The 14,961-nt window shown below is 41.7% G+C and overlaps 1 protein-coding gene across 2 annotated transcripts in view; it reads left to right on the top strand.

The window, feature by feature from the left end:
• Positions 1–14,961, top strand: part of SGPL1 (sphingosine-1-phosphate lyase 1) — a 53,173-nt gene that overhangs the window by 17,378 nt on the left and 20,834 nt on the right. For both annotated transcript variants that reach the window (XM_061181241.1, XM_061181251.1), the window contains exons 3-5: positions 4,863–5,028; positions 9,790–9,857; positions 12,683–12,830. In XM_061181241.1, coding sequence (XP_061037224.1) covers positions 4,863–5,028; positions 9,790–9,857; positions 12,683–12,830 — 382 coding nt within the window. The remainder of the gene's footprint in view (positions 1–4,862; positions 5,029–9,789; positions 9,858–12,682; positions 12,831–14,961) is intronic.

Genomic DNA, 14,961 nt, shown 5'->3' with positions numbered 1-14,961 from the left:
ATTTTGGTTTGTTGTATGTTACCATATATCCAAGGTATAGTCTGCCAGGAACATAAATTGTGGAAAGAAAATTCTTGGGATAGCACTGGATTGTAATGTGTTTAGTGATCCTCTGCCTGTGACACTGAGAATGAAGAATTGAAAGAGTACTAAATACTGGCAGGAGGCGTGGGTTCCTAGTCTCCACTCTGACACAAGCCCGTCTGCATGAGCTGAGGTACACCGTGCTGCTTCGGGGCCTCTGTAAAATGAAAATGTGGGCTTGATCTCTAAAGTTCTCTTCAACATTTAGATTGTATACCTCCCCAGGGCTGGAATATTGCATCAGAACCCGGCCTGGGGTTGGTGCTGGTTGCAAGGCCCCAAGGAACTGCCTCAACCTTTTTTCCAAGGAGACAGCACACGTTACCCCACAGAGCCCTGTAGTGCAGCGAGTTGTCAGTGTTGTGAGGTGCTTCCTCGTTGGGACCGAGCCTAGGTTGTTTGTAGTAACCTAGAAGGACCTTGGAATGAGGCCAGGAGATATAATTTCTGTGACCAACTGGTTGCCCATTCAAAAAGCTTGCTAGGACCCATCCAAGTACAGTATCATTCTGTCACTGGAGTAAGAGAATATAGAAATATATCTCCTTGAGAGGTGTTTCTCTATATCTCCTCTTTTTTTTTTTTTGCAGATATTCATTTTTAATTATTATTTATTTTTGGCTGTGTTGGGTCTTCGTTTCTGTGCGAGGGCTTTCTCCAGTTGCGGCAAGCGGGGGCCACTCTTCATCGCAGTGCGCGGGCGTCTCACTATCGCGGCCTCTCTTGTTGCGGAGCACAGGCTCCAGACGCGCAGGCTCAGTAGTTGTGGCTCACGGGCCTAGTTGCTCCGCGGCATGTGGGATCTTCCCAGACCAGGGCTCGAACCCGTGTCTCCTGCATCGGCAGGCAGATTCTCAACCACTGCGCCACCAGGGACGCCCTGTATCTCCTCTTAAGGAGATATATTCAAGGACTCCCATTATCTTCTCATAGCAATTACAAAGAAAATATACTTTTGCTGAATATAATTTTGTAAATGTTAGCAAGGAATGCCTTCATATCTTAATAGGCTTTTTAAAAATGGAAGTAGTTTGCATGTGCTGATTCTTTGCTCTTTCCCTAATACTAGTTATGTTACTTTTTTGTTTAGTCAGTGCTGTGATAATATCTACAGTCATCTTTTGCAATTGGTAACCTCTAATTTCTGGGTGAACTAGGAACTAGAATCACCAGAGGAAAAGCTGATCTGTATGACTGTTTCCGTCATCCCATTCATACACACTATTTAACCATTTGGTTTGATCACAGCTTTAACACTAGAAGATTCTCTATAATAGTTGAAATTATGACATACCTTCAATGATGGTAGACTCCTCTGGTCTTTCTCGGGTCTCGACCAGCACTGCCACTGCTGTGCAGGATTGAGATTGTTGATAGCAACAGTGGGCTCTAGGGAATGGCCACCAAGAACTATGAGGGGGTTGCAGATAAACTGTGTTTCCATGGATAGCCCTCTGGGAACCCAGTACTTGTCTAATGCTAATTACCTTATACTGCAGCCTAATTGCTAAGTGTATAAATGTTTTCAACAAACATTAGTTGAGCACCCATCCTCCTTCTGAGCTTTCATGCTGCTCCTCGAACATTGCATGTAGATATCCAACAGGAACATAAACCTACAGCATTATCTTGTTCTCAAAATCTCCTGTACCATCTTCAGCTTCCCTTCCTCTTCTAGTGTGCTATGGTTAATGCTGTCACCACTTACCCAGTCTCTCAAACTTGAAAATCTGGAATTATCTGTATTTTTCCCACTCCATACTTTCTATATCTAATAAGTTATCAAACACTGTTCTAAAAATGTTTTTCAAATCCATACCATGTTTTGGCCCAGATACCATACTGCTTAAGGTGAAATCCAGTTTATTTCTCCCCTCGACTATTTCAACAGTCCTCTTAACTAAAATTTTTGTCTCTAATTTCTGTCCTCCTTCTATTCCTTTCCCATGAAGTTATCTTAAAAAAAAAAAAAAATTGCTCTCTTGGTTAATACCCATACCTTTCGTTTTGTTTTTGTTGTTCTGCTATTTGCTTTTTTCTTTTTTTTTAACTCAACATCGTGTTCTGGAAATTTTTCCATGTGGTTCATTTAAATCTGTCTTTTTTAAAATATATAAATTTATTTATTTATGTATATATTTTTTATTTTTGGCTGCGTTGGGTCTTTGTTGCTGCGCGCGGGCTTTCTCTAGTTGCGGCGAACGGGGGCTACTCTTTGTTGTGCTGCCCGGGCTTCTCACTGCGGTGGCTTCTCTTGTTGCGGAGCATGGGCTCTAGGTGCACGGGCTTCAGTAGTCGTGGCTCGTGGGCTCTAGAGCGCAGGCTCGATAGTTGTGGCTTACGGGCTTAGTTGCTCTGCGGCATGTGGGATCTTCCCAGACCAGGGCTCGAACCCGTGTCCCCTGCACTGGCAGGCGGATTCTTAACCACTGCACCACCAGGGAAGTCCATAAATCTGTCTTCTTTTTAATGCTGCATAGTATGGGTACATAAAATGTATATATTATAGTTTATTTAACCATTTATCAATGGACAGTTATGTTATTTATATTTTTTCTGTTGCTGTTACAAAGAATACTGAAGTGAAAGTCATTGAACATGTACATAGGTGCAATTATATAGATACCAAAAAGAATTTCTGGGTAAAAATGAATATACATTTAAAATGTTAATAGATACTGACAAATCACTTTACAAAAAGTACCCATCAATTTATACTTCCAATCTCTATGCTTTTTTCTTTCCAAGACCATTTAAAATCTGGACCTAGTGTATTTCTCCCAGCCTCAGTTCCCTTGTAACTTGATGTGTTCACTCATTTACTTGGTCACTGTCAAGCCACTCTCCAAGCTTTTATTCAGTACAAATTGTTTGCCAGGCACCATACTATATGTTGAGGATTTAGTGCTGGAGAAGACAGATACGGTCTCTGCCCTCATCTAGCCTGTGCTCTTACTACACAGACCTTTTTGCCATTCTCAGACTCTTTTTATCCATTTGCAGCTATTATTCTGTCTTCCTGGTATGCCTTTTTTTTTCTTTTAACTCTTCTGCCTAGAGAATTTTTTTTGATCATTGTTAGATTTTATCCTCTGTCATATCTTCCTTATCTCCCCTCAGGTAGAGTTAGATAGGCCTTCCTTAGTGGTCTCTCTTAGCACTTCATTTACATCCTTTTTATAGTGTTTATCCTGAAGAGTTCCATTTACTTGTTTATATATGTGTGTGCCCATGTGTGTCTGCATGTGTATGTATGGACCTCTCTCATTAGATTGTAAGCTCAGTAAGGGCAAGAACTTAGGATATATACCTTAATGTTCCCCCAGCTTAATGCCTTAAACACTGGAGAAGCTTCATAAATGTTGAATAAGTGAGTGAATGGCAAACTGAAGATGAACTTATTTTGTACAGGGCACTCGGTGGCTTGTGAATGTGACTGGGATCCGGTCAGGCTTCAGGGACCTAACCATGTTGTAAAGGAGATGAGAAACAGATGAGTAGACTGCAAGGCACATTGTGATAAGCTCTGTGAGAGGCACAAATGAATGCTTGATGAGAATTTAATGGGGGAGATTAATTCTCATGAGTTGGGTATTCTGGTAACTTTTCAGGGGAGAGGATTTTTTCTTGCTTGTGCTATGTATTGTGAGGGATACACATAATGATAAGATATGGTTCCTGGCTTTAAGAGTTTTCGTCAAATAGGGCCTTAGAGCAGAGATTGGCAGGCTATGGCCTACGGGCCAAATCTGGCCTCCTGCCTGTTTTTGTATAGCCCATGAGCTAAAATGATATTTTAACTTGAAATTGTTTTTATAAAAAGAATATTTTGTGATATGTGAAATTACATGAAATTCAAATTTTAGCATCTGTAATTAAATTTTGTTGGAACACAGCCACATTCATTTCTTTACCCACTATTTTGTGACTGCGTTTGCGCTACAGCAGCAGAGTTGAGTAGTTGTGACAGAGACTTTTGGCCTGCAGCGCCTAAAATACTTACTCTCTGGCCTTTTACGGAAACAGTCTGCTGCCTTTTGTGTTAGAGGATGGGAAAGATTCAAGTAGAGAAGAAGAGAAAGACATTCATATTGAGAAGAGTAGTTGAGTGGGACAGTGAATACTGCAGTCATCTAGAAACTTTAGAGCTGAAATGATGATCTAGCTTAACCTTTTATTTATTTATTTTATTTATTTTTGGCTGCGTTGGGTCTTCGTTGCTGCGCACGGGCTTTCTCTAGTTGTGGTGAGCGGGGGCTACTCTTCGTTGCGGTGCGCGGGCTTCTCATTGCGGTGGTTTCTCTTGTTGCCGAGCATGGGCTTTAGGTGCGCAGGCTTCAGTAGTTGTGGCATGCGGGCTCAGTAGTTGTGGCATGTGGGCTCAGTAGTTGTGGCTCGCGGGCTCTAGAACGCAGGCTCAGTAGTTGTGGCGCATGGGCTTATTTGCTCCGTGGCATGTGGGATCTTCCCGGACCAGGGCTCGAACCTGTGTCCCCTGCATTGGCAGGTGGATTCTTAACCACTGCACCACCAGGGAAGTCCAGTTAACCTTTTATTTTACAGATAGAAGATCAAAAACTGTGTCAAAGTCCACTTGTCTGTTAAGGGGCAGTGTGCACTGGAGTTCCTAGAGCAGAAGCAGGATGATAAGATTATTGCTGGGGTAGAGCCAGATCATGAGTGGCCTTGCCCTTGAAAAATGAGTTGAAGAGCAAACTAAGAATAGACTTCCTTTCTCTCTTTGAATGTAATATTTCTTTTTTCTTTTGTATTTCTAGAAGGCCTTTGAGCCCTACTTCGAGATTTTGGAAGTGTATTCCACAAAGGCCAAGAATTATGTAAACGGGCATTGCACCAAGTATGAGCCCTGGCAGCTAATTGCATGGAGTGTCGTGTGGACTCTGCTGATAGTCTGGGTATACGAGTTTGTCTTCCAGCCAGAGAGTAAGTATACTGTCCCCCCTGTAAAGATACAGTGGAGTTACACTAGCTTTGGAACTGATGGCTAACGGACTGTACTAATTTCTTGCCTGGTTGGTTTGGTTCTGATTTTTAAAATCTGTTTAAATAGAAAGGACATTGCTTTCTGACTGGTAAAGTTTTAATAGGACTTGTGTAACTGTAACTGTTATGTTGATTTTTCTGGATTTGCAGTTTACATTAAAACCCCTGAGAGATTAGTCCTGGTAAGGATCCACAGAGTATGGCTTAAACCCTCTTCACTTTCAGCTTCTTGCCTAGAACATAATTGTGTCACCTGGAGTTCCCCAAGCATGAGTTTATTGCTTTCATTTTAGGCCATCGTTTCAATAAAGATTATGTGACATTGGAACAGCACTCATGCAGTGACCATTGGAATGTCTGCTATGTGTCAGGCACTGCCAGGCTCTAGGGATATCTATACAAGTAATACAGGGTCCGTGTGCTCTTGGAGTTGAACCTCTGCTGTCAGGGGACAGTACACTTTGAGCTTCCTGGGTAGTGACTCCGGGAGCCAGACTGACATGGGAAGAGGAGGCTGCTTCTCGGGGAGTGTGGAAGATGAGAAGTCTATTAGTGATCAGTTTGTACATCCTCCATCCTTCCTCAGATCCTGCCCACACTCCCCGCACCCTCCCACCCTCCCACCGCCTGGTTGTGTGCTACCTCCTTACAAATTCTTTTTCCCTGCAGGCTGTGTCTGGTAAGTAAATGGTAGGAGAGGTGGTGGGTGCTCTGTACACCCCCCTGCGCCCCTTCCTCACCCTTAGCAGGGTATCTGAGTTAATAACTTTGACGAGAGTTGCTTGCCATTTCTCATTTGTTTAAAATTTCCATAACTGTTTGCTTCCCCGATAACATCTGTTTGAAGGGGCTCTTTAACTGAATACTGTTTCTGCTTTTCTTCCTCTTCCCCCAGAAAAGTCAACTTAGAGGCCAGATTCTGTTTCCTCTCTTTACCATGCAGACAGCCATCCAGCTGTTCTAGTAACATTGCCGAGTTATGGCGGAGTCAACATTGCACTTAATTAAAATGGAAATGAGACGTGACTGCCCTGTCTGAATTTTAGCTCACTCCAGCTTTAAAAACCCTGTCCTCAATTTCTGCTCCTAGTCCGTGCAAGATTTTCTCATAACTCTGACAAATTAGACAGACTAACCCTTGTGCTTCATTTGCTCCATGGTTTGGAGATGGACGCAACCCCTGTCCCTTCTGCTCAGGCTTATTCCTTTCCTGGGAAGCATTTGATTCAGTGCTGCCCACCTTCCTGTCCGATTCCAGAGGCCTCTAAGGAGTAGCAGTAAATGTACTTCTCTTTTTTTTTATTGTGATAGAATATACATAACTAAATTGATCATTTTACCCATTTTTAAGTGGACCGTTCAGTGACATTAAGTACGTTCACATCGTCGTGCAGCCATCACCACCATCCTTCTCTAGAACTCTCTCATCATTGTAAGCTCTGTACCCATTAAACACAAACTTCCCACTACTCCCTCTCCCCAGCTCCTGGCAGCCACCATTCTGTGTACCTTTCCTTTTAAGATGGTGCATTTGTAAATCTGAACTAAGGCCAGAGATCTTGAGGTTTATATTTCTTTGCTGTGATTGGTATTAGCTTTAGGTATTTACTTCTGTTTTTCATTGTGCAGCCCTTGGTGCCCGTGTGCATTTTGCTTAACCGGTAGTTGATGCAAGCCATCTTAGGTCTCAGGTACTTACTTGCCTTTAGTGTACAAAAAAGAATGTGCTGGCTTCTGAGTACACCATGAGAAGATTAATAGGAGCAGTGTGTCCATGGTATGTGGCATCTAAATCTTTGTGAACTCCAAGCCATTGTGGTTGTTTTATTTTTAATAACATTTTTTCTTATTATAAAAGCAGTACATGTTCATTGTATAAAATTAGGCAATATAGCTAAACCATAAGAAAAAAATTCAAATCTTATTACCTAGAGATAACCACCATTTATGTATCTGTATCTCTTTCTATATCTGAATCTGGTTGAATCATATAAAATGTAGTTTTTGTCGGTCAAAAACTGTTGAATATTGGCAATTTCATATTGCTTTAATACATATACACACACAACACATTTTTTATTTTGTAACTTCCAACTTGAATTTTAGACACAGACATGTCTTCCCGCCAGAGATCGGAGGTAATTTTGATAGAACTGCCGATTTCTTCAGCACCTTGCTCATATAGAAGTATTCCACGTATTACTGAACATGCAGTCACTTTTAGTATATTGCCTTAGAGGAGTCTAAAGTCCGTCTAGTGATAAATTTTGCTGATCTTCAAATTCCGGGTACCCTTCTGAGGTGGGGAGGGTAATTGCGGAACACAGGACGGACACGGGTAGATAAGAACTGGAGGTGGCAGGAGGGTGGGGCGGGGCAGGGCTGGAGCCCTCTAGGGTGTGACCTCTCCTTTAATCCTGCTCCATCCTTACTAACTCATGTTGACTTAAAACTGTGGGACTGTCTGCAGTTCATCAACAGAAATCTGAGTTCTGTGGTAGGAGGAGGTTTCTAGCCATGGCACCTTGGGCAACACCCTTAAGCCTGTTGGCCTGTTTCCTCACAGTAAAAGGAGCATAATAATACTGCTTTACCCAGTCTCAAAGAGTGACGTGAGGATCGAGTGGCATAAGTGGTGTGAAAGGAATTTGTAAACTGTAAAGAGCCACGCATTGTCGTTCTTACACTGGCATTTCTTATTGTATTACCTTAAAACATTCTCGTTACTTTTTTTTCCTGTACCTCTGGGAAATTTTACTTTTGAGATGATCTTTTTAGGTCTTGACCACATAATCTTTTCATTCTCAATTTCTCCATCTCTGGTCTGCATTCTGTTCTTTTTACCCTGTACCATATTATCTCACAACTTTCACAAAATTAGTTTATTCTTTTCTCCTCCACCTAGTCACATTAATGTACTTTTGGACACCTGACTCAGCTTGCTGATTTTTAGACCTCTTTCTACCTCATTAATTAATTACTTCATCTATTAAATAAGGAAGTGGTTCTGAATCTTTACAGCTTTAACATTGTTAGGAATAATCAAATAACAAGCAGCTTAACTATCCAACGGTAAGTTATGCTCATTTGATGGACTACTGTGGTAACACTGAAAAATACGTTTAGGAAGAATTTTTAATAATGTAGAAAATGCTGTAAATGAGAAGAGGATATGATATTGTACATACAGTAAGATCTCAGGACCGAAAGGAAATACTCCAAAATTTAAACAAAAAGTAACAGTGGTTTCAGTCCCTTTGTCTTAGTCAGTCTGTGTCTTAGATACTGGGTTTTGTCCCAGACATTTACAGAGTGTTGACCGCACTTAGGGATGCAACCTAAGCAAAAACAACTAGTAAAGATGCAAGGCATCATATAATAAATACCCAAAGAAGGTACAGACACATTCTTTGGCTGTTGGAAGCACCTTCTGGCTAAGGAAATTGGAATTTCCCAGATCTCCTAGGAAAGCAGTGACGTTCATTCAGTTCATGCCTTCTATCTTTGCAGAAAGCCTACGTGTAGATTCCTTAGAAACTCATTTGGGATAACTGAAAATTCCTGTTGTGCATTTGAAGCAGTGTAGAGGCCTGGGAGTCTAGGACTAGAAAAACAAAGACTTCAGTTAAATCCCCGCCCCATCACTGATTTGGTCCGTGGCCTTGAGCAAGTTATTAATGCTTTGATCCTTAGCTGCCCTTGGGTAGTAGGTAGTGCCTTCTTTGCCAACCTCAAAATCTTGTTGTCAGAGTCAGTTGAGATATACTGAATGTGAATTCATTAAAAGGCACGACTGTCTACTTAGATGCCATGTATTTATAACTATTGTCATTGACAGGATCAGAATTCCATATTTGTCCTGTGTGCTGCCCAACAGAATGGAGTCTGATTGGTGTCCGTGATATTTGAAGGCCTTTTTAGGTCCAGAAAATGTTGTTGGGATGTGTGTTGAATGAGAGACTGGAGCATAGATCCTGAAGAAAAGCATGGGCTGGGCATTTGTTTTGAGGGAGGGGAGAGAAATGTTGGGCATCCGGAAACCTTGGGAAGGTAAGGAGCTCTGCAATATACTTGACCCAGCAATTCTCTTTCTGGGAATTTATCCTGTAGGTATACTGTCACGTACACATATGGTGTGTGTTACAAGGTTAGCTATTTCAGCATGGTTTGTGATAGCAAATATTAGAAACAACCTAAGTTTCCATCAGGAAAGGGCAGGTTAAATAAATTAGGGTACATCCATCTAATGGAATACTCTACAGGTATAAAAATGAATGAGGAAGCACAGATCTTTAAAAGAATATTGCTAAGTAGAAGAACAAGGTATAGTACAGTGCTGGAGTATGCTACCTTTTGTGTAAAAGAGACATATAAGAACATACCTCTATTCTTACTTGTATATGCATAAAGAAATTCTAGAAGGGTATCTAGAAACTAGTAGTAATATTAACCTGGGGGTAGGATGAGGGTCTGGGGGATAGATGAGAGAGTGTGTGTGTTTATTTTTTTATTTTTGAACCATGTAAATATATTACTTATTCAAAAATTAAAAGATTTTTTTAAAAAGGAAAGAAACTACCTTTGCCATCTGAGGGCAGGTGAGATTGCGGAGGACATGTTGAATAGTTCATACATTATGACTATCAGGTCATATAATCTGTGGAAATTTATTTGGATAATAGAACCATTTGTTTCTTTTAGGTTTATGGTCAAGGTTTAAAAAGAGATGTTTTAAGCTTATCCGGAAGATGCCTATTATTGGTCGTAAGGTAAGCAGAATCCTGTAGATTTTCCCTACCGCCTCCTACCCCCATGGTCATCAGACCTCTTTCTTTATAGTCACTGAAACGAAGTTCAAGGGGGCTGGGTGAGTTTTGTCCCCCACCTCCAAGAAACATTCGACAATGTCTGGAGACATTTTTGGGTATCACAAGAGGAGGCGGGTGCTGTCGGCATCTAGTGGATAGGCGCCAGGGGTGCTGCGGAACACACCCTCCAGCGCACAGGTCAGCCTCCACAGCAGAGGACTGGCTGACTCAAAATAGCAGAAGTGCCAAGATTGAGAAGGCTGACTCAGCCCTTTCTCCAACGTATCTGACCGAAGGAGAAAGATGCTATTCAGGAGAAATTTGAAATTAGACAACCTGACAGAAGTGACATGAAGCTTTGGAGCAATATTTGGCTGAATTTAGATACTTATCAGGGATTGAGTGCTTACATGGTTTAGATCAGGGTTGGCAGACATTTCCTGTGAAGGGCTAGGTACGAAGCATTTTAGACATTGCAGGCCATACCATGTCTGCCACAGCTCCTGACCTCTGCCCTTGCAGAGGGAAAGCAGTGGTAGTACGATGGGTAGAGGAATGAGCCTGGCTGTGTTCCAGTGAGATTCTCTTTACAAAAACAGGCACAGGCCAAATTCAGCCTATAGTTTGATCTGGCCTGTAGTTTGCTGATCCCAGGTTCAGGAACTTAGAGCAGAGCCATTCTCTTGCTCTTTGTTCATATCTGTAGTCTAGTATGTTCCCTTCACTGGATCCTCTCTATCCTCATCCACGATCAGGTTAAGACAGTCACGTCTGTACCCTTCCCACAGATGCTTTATCACAGGTGAAAATAAACAGGGCAGGCCCCACTGCAGGCTGTAAGGAACGCACATGATCCTTGATGGCTTCATCTTCCTTGCTTCCCTGCCCTGCCCCTCAACTTTGCTGCAAGCTTTCTTTCACTTTTGGCTTTCAGCTCCTTTTCCCCTTTCCTGGCCAAACCAGAAAAGATGGCAGTTATCTTTTAGCTTTTGACTGAAGGCCATTCAGACCACTTTGCTAAATGTCTCCCAGAACTTTGTATTTTCAGGTTCATTTCCTGTGGGGAAGTGGAAGTAATAACTGGGGTGGAGAAGGAGAATGAGGGCTTTTATTTGACCTCTAATCATATTAAGCCCTAAAATTAAATCTACTTTAGTCCTTAGAAAATGAAGGGTAGGGGAGAGGGAAGATAGAAAGGATGGACTGATCACAAAGGATAATAGCTTTTCCCCGTATTTCCCTGTATTTTTTCTGCCTTTATTCATCACACTTTTCTCCTTCAGTTTCAGATTTTGAGACAAATAAATGCTGGGGTTCCAGAACCCATTAAATGTATATGATAACAGAATTGGAAGGTACTTAGAAACTGTATAATCACCTTTCAATTTTTAGATGCAGATTTTGAGGCGCAGAGACAAAAGTTACTTGTTTTGAGTGAGTGTGTGTGTCCCTCTCATTCATTGAGCACCTGCTCAGGGTCAGGTACTATTCTGGGTGCTGGGGACACAGTGGTGAACAAGGCCAAGTCCTTCCTCCATGGAATCTATATTTCAGTACTAAGGAAAGACAGAAAGTGAATAAGTAAACAAATACATAAGAATTTCACTTTGAAATAAATACTGTGAAGAAATGAAAATGCAGTGGAGATTCTGAGCATCATCTATGCACGGAAGCTCAGCTTTCATAGTTCTGGTTACATTTATGCAGCATAATTCTTTATTTACAACTTTAAAAATATCTTCATGTCCATCACATGCCCTGGCATTGCCCAGGAGTGTGGACTCTGCTTCTTGCCAGTGCCTGCCTGTTAGACTTTGCAGACATGTGTTAAAGGAGAGGCTTTCCCTGTGGTTTCATTGAGGGCCACGTCTAAGAAGACCCTCTTGGATTCTAATCATCCATGGCGCTTTTCATTACCTGACTTTTAGTGTCTGACTGTGATGCTAAAAATAAGCTCAGGAGAACAGGACACACACACACACCGCCCCCAGCCTAAGTTTGTTTTGTTCACTGTGTATCCCTGGCCCACAGTAGTAGTTCAACAAATATTTATTAAGTAAGTAAGTGAATGAATGAAAGAAAATGATGAGGATGGAAACGAAATAGCTGTAGCTGATAAATGATGTAGCAGAAAGGACTTCAGCTCCTCCTAGCACTTAAGAGTCAAGCAGTGCAAAGCTGTCAACCTGAGGAGACAGGTGGCAGCCTCCCTGGCTCTTCCCAGCATGGCTTGTGCTTCTGTGTGGGGATTTGTGTAGGGCCTCCAGATTCCTGGTGTGCTCTGGGCGTGCCTTGGTGAAGGAGCTCATCCCTTGCTCAAGCACCAGAATCTGTTTTACTGCTGCTTGGCCTGTTTTCTGGCTACTGTTCATGGTTCTACGTTGGTTTCTTTGGTGCACACACTGTAGCTGCTGCCAGGGGACGAACAAGGTCCAAATATCGCCCTCAGAGAAGTGCTGACTTTAGCAAATGCAAACCAAGTAAAGCATTGGTGAGGTCAACGTGGCAGAGGAAAAGGGTGGGGGTGGAGTAGGGAATGGAGTGTATCTTTGACCTTCAGAGAGAAAGCTGACTTTTCAAACTTCTAAGAGACAATTGCCCAGGCCAGAAAATAGCTGAATGGTCAAAATGTCACCATACCGTTTTAAGAAAAAATACCATCCTTATTCTGAAGCACTTGTTCAGTGCCCAGCGTTGAGCAGTTGGTTTGGTGTTGTAACTGGTTCTTCTACTCCGTGCTGTATTCTTCTAGCTCCCTATTAACTTTATCTTCCTTACCTTTGGAGATCCAAGATAAGTTGAACAAGACCAAGGAAGATATTAGCAAGAATATGTCATTCCTGAAAGTGGACAAAGATTACGTGAAAGCCCTGCCCTCTCAAGGAATGAGCCCGGCTGCAGTTCTGGAGAAGCTCAAAGAATACAGCTCTATGGGTACGATTCTCAGCAGATACATGCTCCCTACTTCCTTAATGTGGCTGGTCATTTGGTCATCATTTGATGTTGGCAGATGTTAAGAAGAGTTCCTCCCTGGTGCTTCTGTATTCAGGAGGGCCCACTCCCTGTCTCAAAGGCTGAATTTCGTATTTTAAAAACTGTATTTATATAGATTCATCCTTCACCCATAAAGCAAACAAATCTCAGGGATGGTGGAACTTGCTTTCATTTTCTTTTCTAAGCCTGAATAAAATAGACAGATTTGTTTTTTGGAAAGAGAAAATATCTAATAAAATGAAATACAGATTCATTATAGAAATTGTGAAATCCGTTTAGAGGCACAGAAGAAAATAACAAGTCAGTATAATTTCATCCTCAAAAGATAAACACAGATGATATATATGTATAATCTCAGAATGTTAATAGTGTCTTGTGTAATAAGCACACACACATACATATATGCATGAGCACGTGTGGGAAGGATAAATGAACTAAGTAGCTTAATGTTTAAGAGTACAGCCCAGATTCACTCAGCCTGGATTCACATCTGGTTCAGCCACTTAAAATATGGCCTTGGGTTGGTTACTTAACTTGTCTCTGCCTCTGTTTCTGTCTCTCTACAATGAGCATAATAACAATGGTACTTATCTGAAAGGATAATTGTAGAGATTAAATGAGATTATGCATGTAAATATATAATACCTGGCTTATAATAAGTGCTCAATAAATGTTAACTATTATTAACACAAACATGTTTGTTACAAATTACGATCATATTACAAATACCTTTTAAAAATAGGCTTTTTAGTCTGGCATTATTTTACATTTATAGAAAATTTGCAAAGATAATAGAGAGATTTCCCACATATCCCCCTACCCAGCTTCTCCTGATGTTAACATCTGAAATAACCATGATACATTTGTCAAAACTAAAAAATTAACATCGGTACAGTGCTATTAACTAAACTACAAATTCTATTCCTGTTTCACCAGTTTTTCTATAATGTCCTTTTTCCTGTTCTAGGATCTAGTCCAGGATACCATATTACATTTTAAAATTTCTAATTGACATCTGTTGAATTTTTGACATCAGATGGTACAAAACTAGATACAGTGCAGGATTTATATATGATATAAAGCAAGGATTAGCATTCTCTGAGGCCTGTGTATTAAAGATGTCTATGATTATGAGGGCTGGTTGGCTGCCCCGTATTTCCTTCCCTTCCATTTTTAAGTCGCTGTCCATTGCCATACTCTGTAGCCCCAGTAAAAGAACAGGAAATAAAACCATATATCCTACTTTTGAAACGCTAGTGACCTCTGGTCTGAAGACATGCATGGCACAGACCAGTGTCCTCTAAAGAAAGAGGGAAAGTCAAACTGGCCACAAGCCAGAGCTGGCAGATCACGTGAGAAGGAGGGGTTTGTCGGGATATTCACTACTCAGTCTTCTGCTCTCATTGGAACTGCAGATCTTGGCTTTGTAGAGCCCATGGCAACAGTTTTCAGTTAGGGTGTTTCTGTAATTCTCACTACCCATTTTCAGTAGGGCACAGCCATGTTGTCATAAAAGGACATGAGACACCCACATGAACAGATTTGTTGGTATTGTAGAGTGTCTCTGGGGGAGCACCTCAGACAGGAAGTGGGAAGTCGGACCTTACATTCTGGTCAGGAACCTGTCCTCTGAGCCTTCTCCCAGTGATGGCTGTGTTCCTGATGCTGAGTGCTGCAGCAGAGGTTGCTGGAAGCAGGTGGCTAATTCTGTATGGGTTTCCGGGCTTGTCGGAAGGAGGGGTCCCTGAGGACAGGATGCTGATGGTTCATATCTCACCACGGTTTGTCTAGTCAGGGATCCAGTTCCCTGGCTCCAGCTCTGGTGATAGTATACTGAAATTCCGCACCTTCGCCTTACTCTTTTCTGCTAACTCTGCTCATAGCAGTTCCCACACTTCCTTTGACTGGCTAGGAAGGGAGAGAAGAAGGAAGCCACTGCCGAAAAAAGTCAAGCTGAGCCATACAGAGAACAGAAAAGGAGTACAGATAAAGGAAAATTGTTCTGCTGTTAGAAGGCAGTTGGGGATGATGACATTATTATTGGACTATCTTTACTGTACCTAGATGCTGT

This window comes from Eubalaena glacialis, chromosome 1 (genome assembly GCF_028564815.1).
Source record: "Eubalaena glacialis isolate mEubGla1 chromosome 1, mEubGla1.1.hap2.+ XY, whole genome shotgun sequence".
Classification (NCBI taxonomy): Eukaryota; Metazoa; Chordata; class Mammalia; order Artiodactyla; family Balaenidae; genus Eubalaena; species Eubalaena glacialis.
Note: the sequence above shows the minus strand (reverse complement) of the source record. Positions and strands in the feature narration are given on the sequence as shown.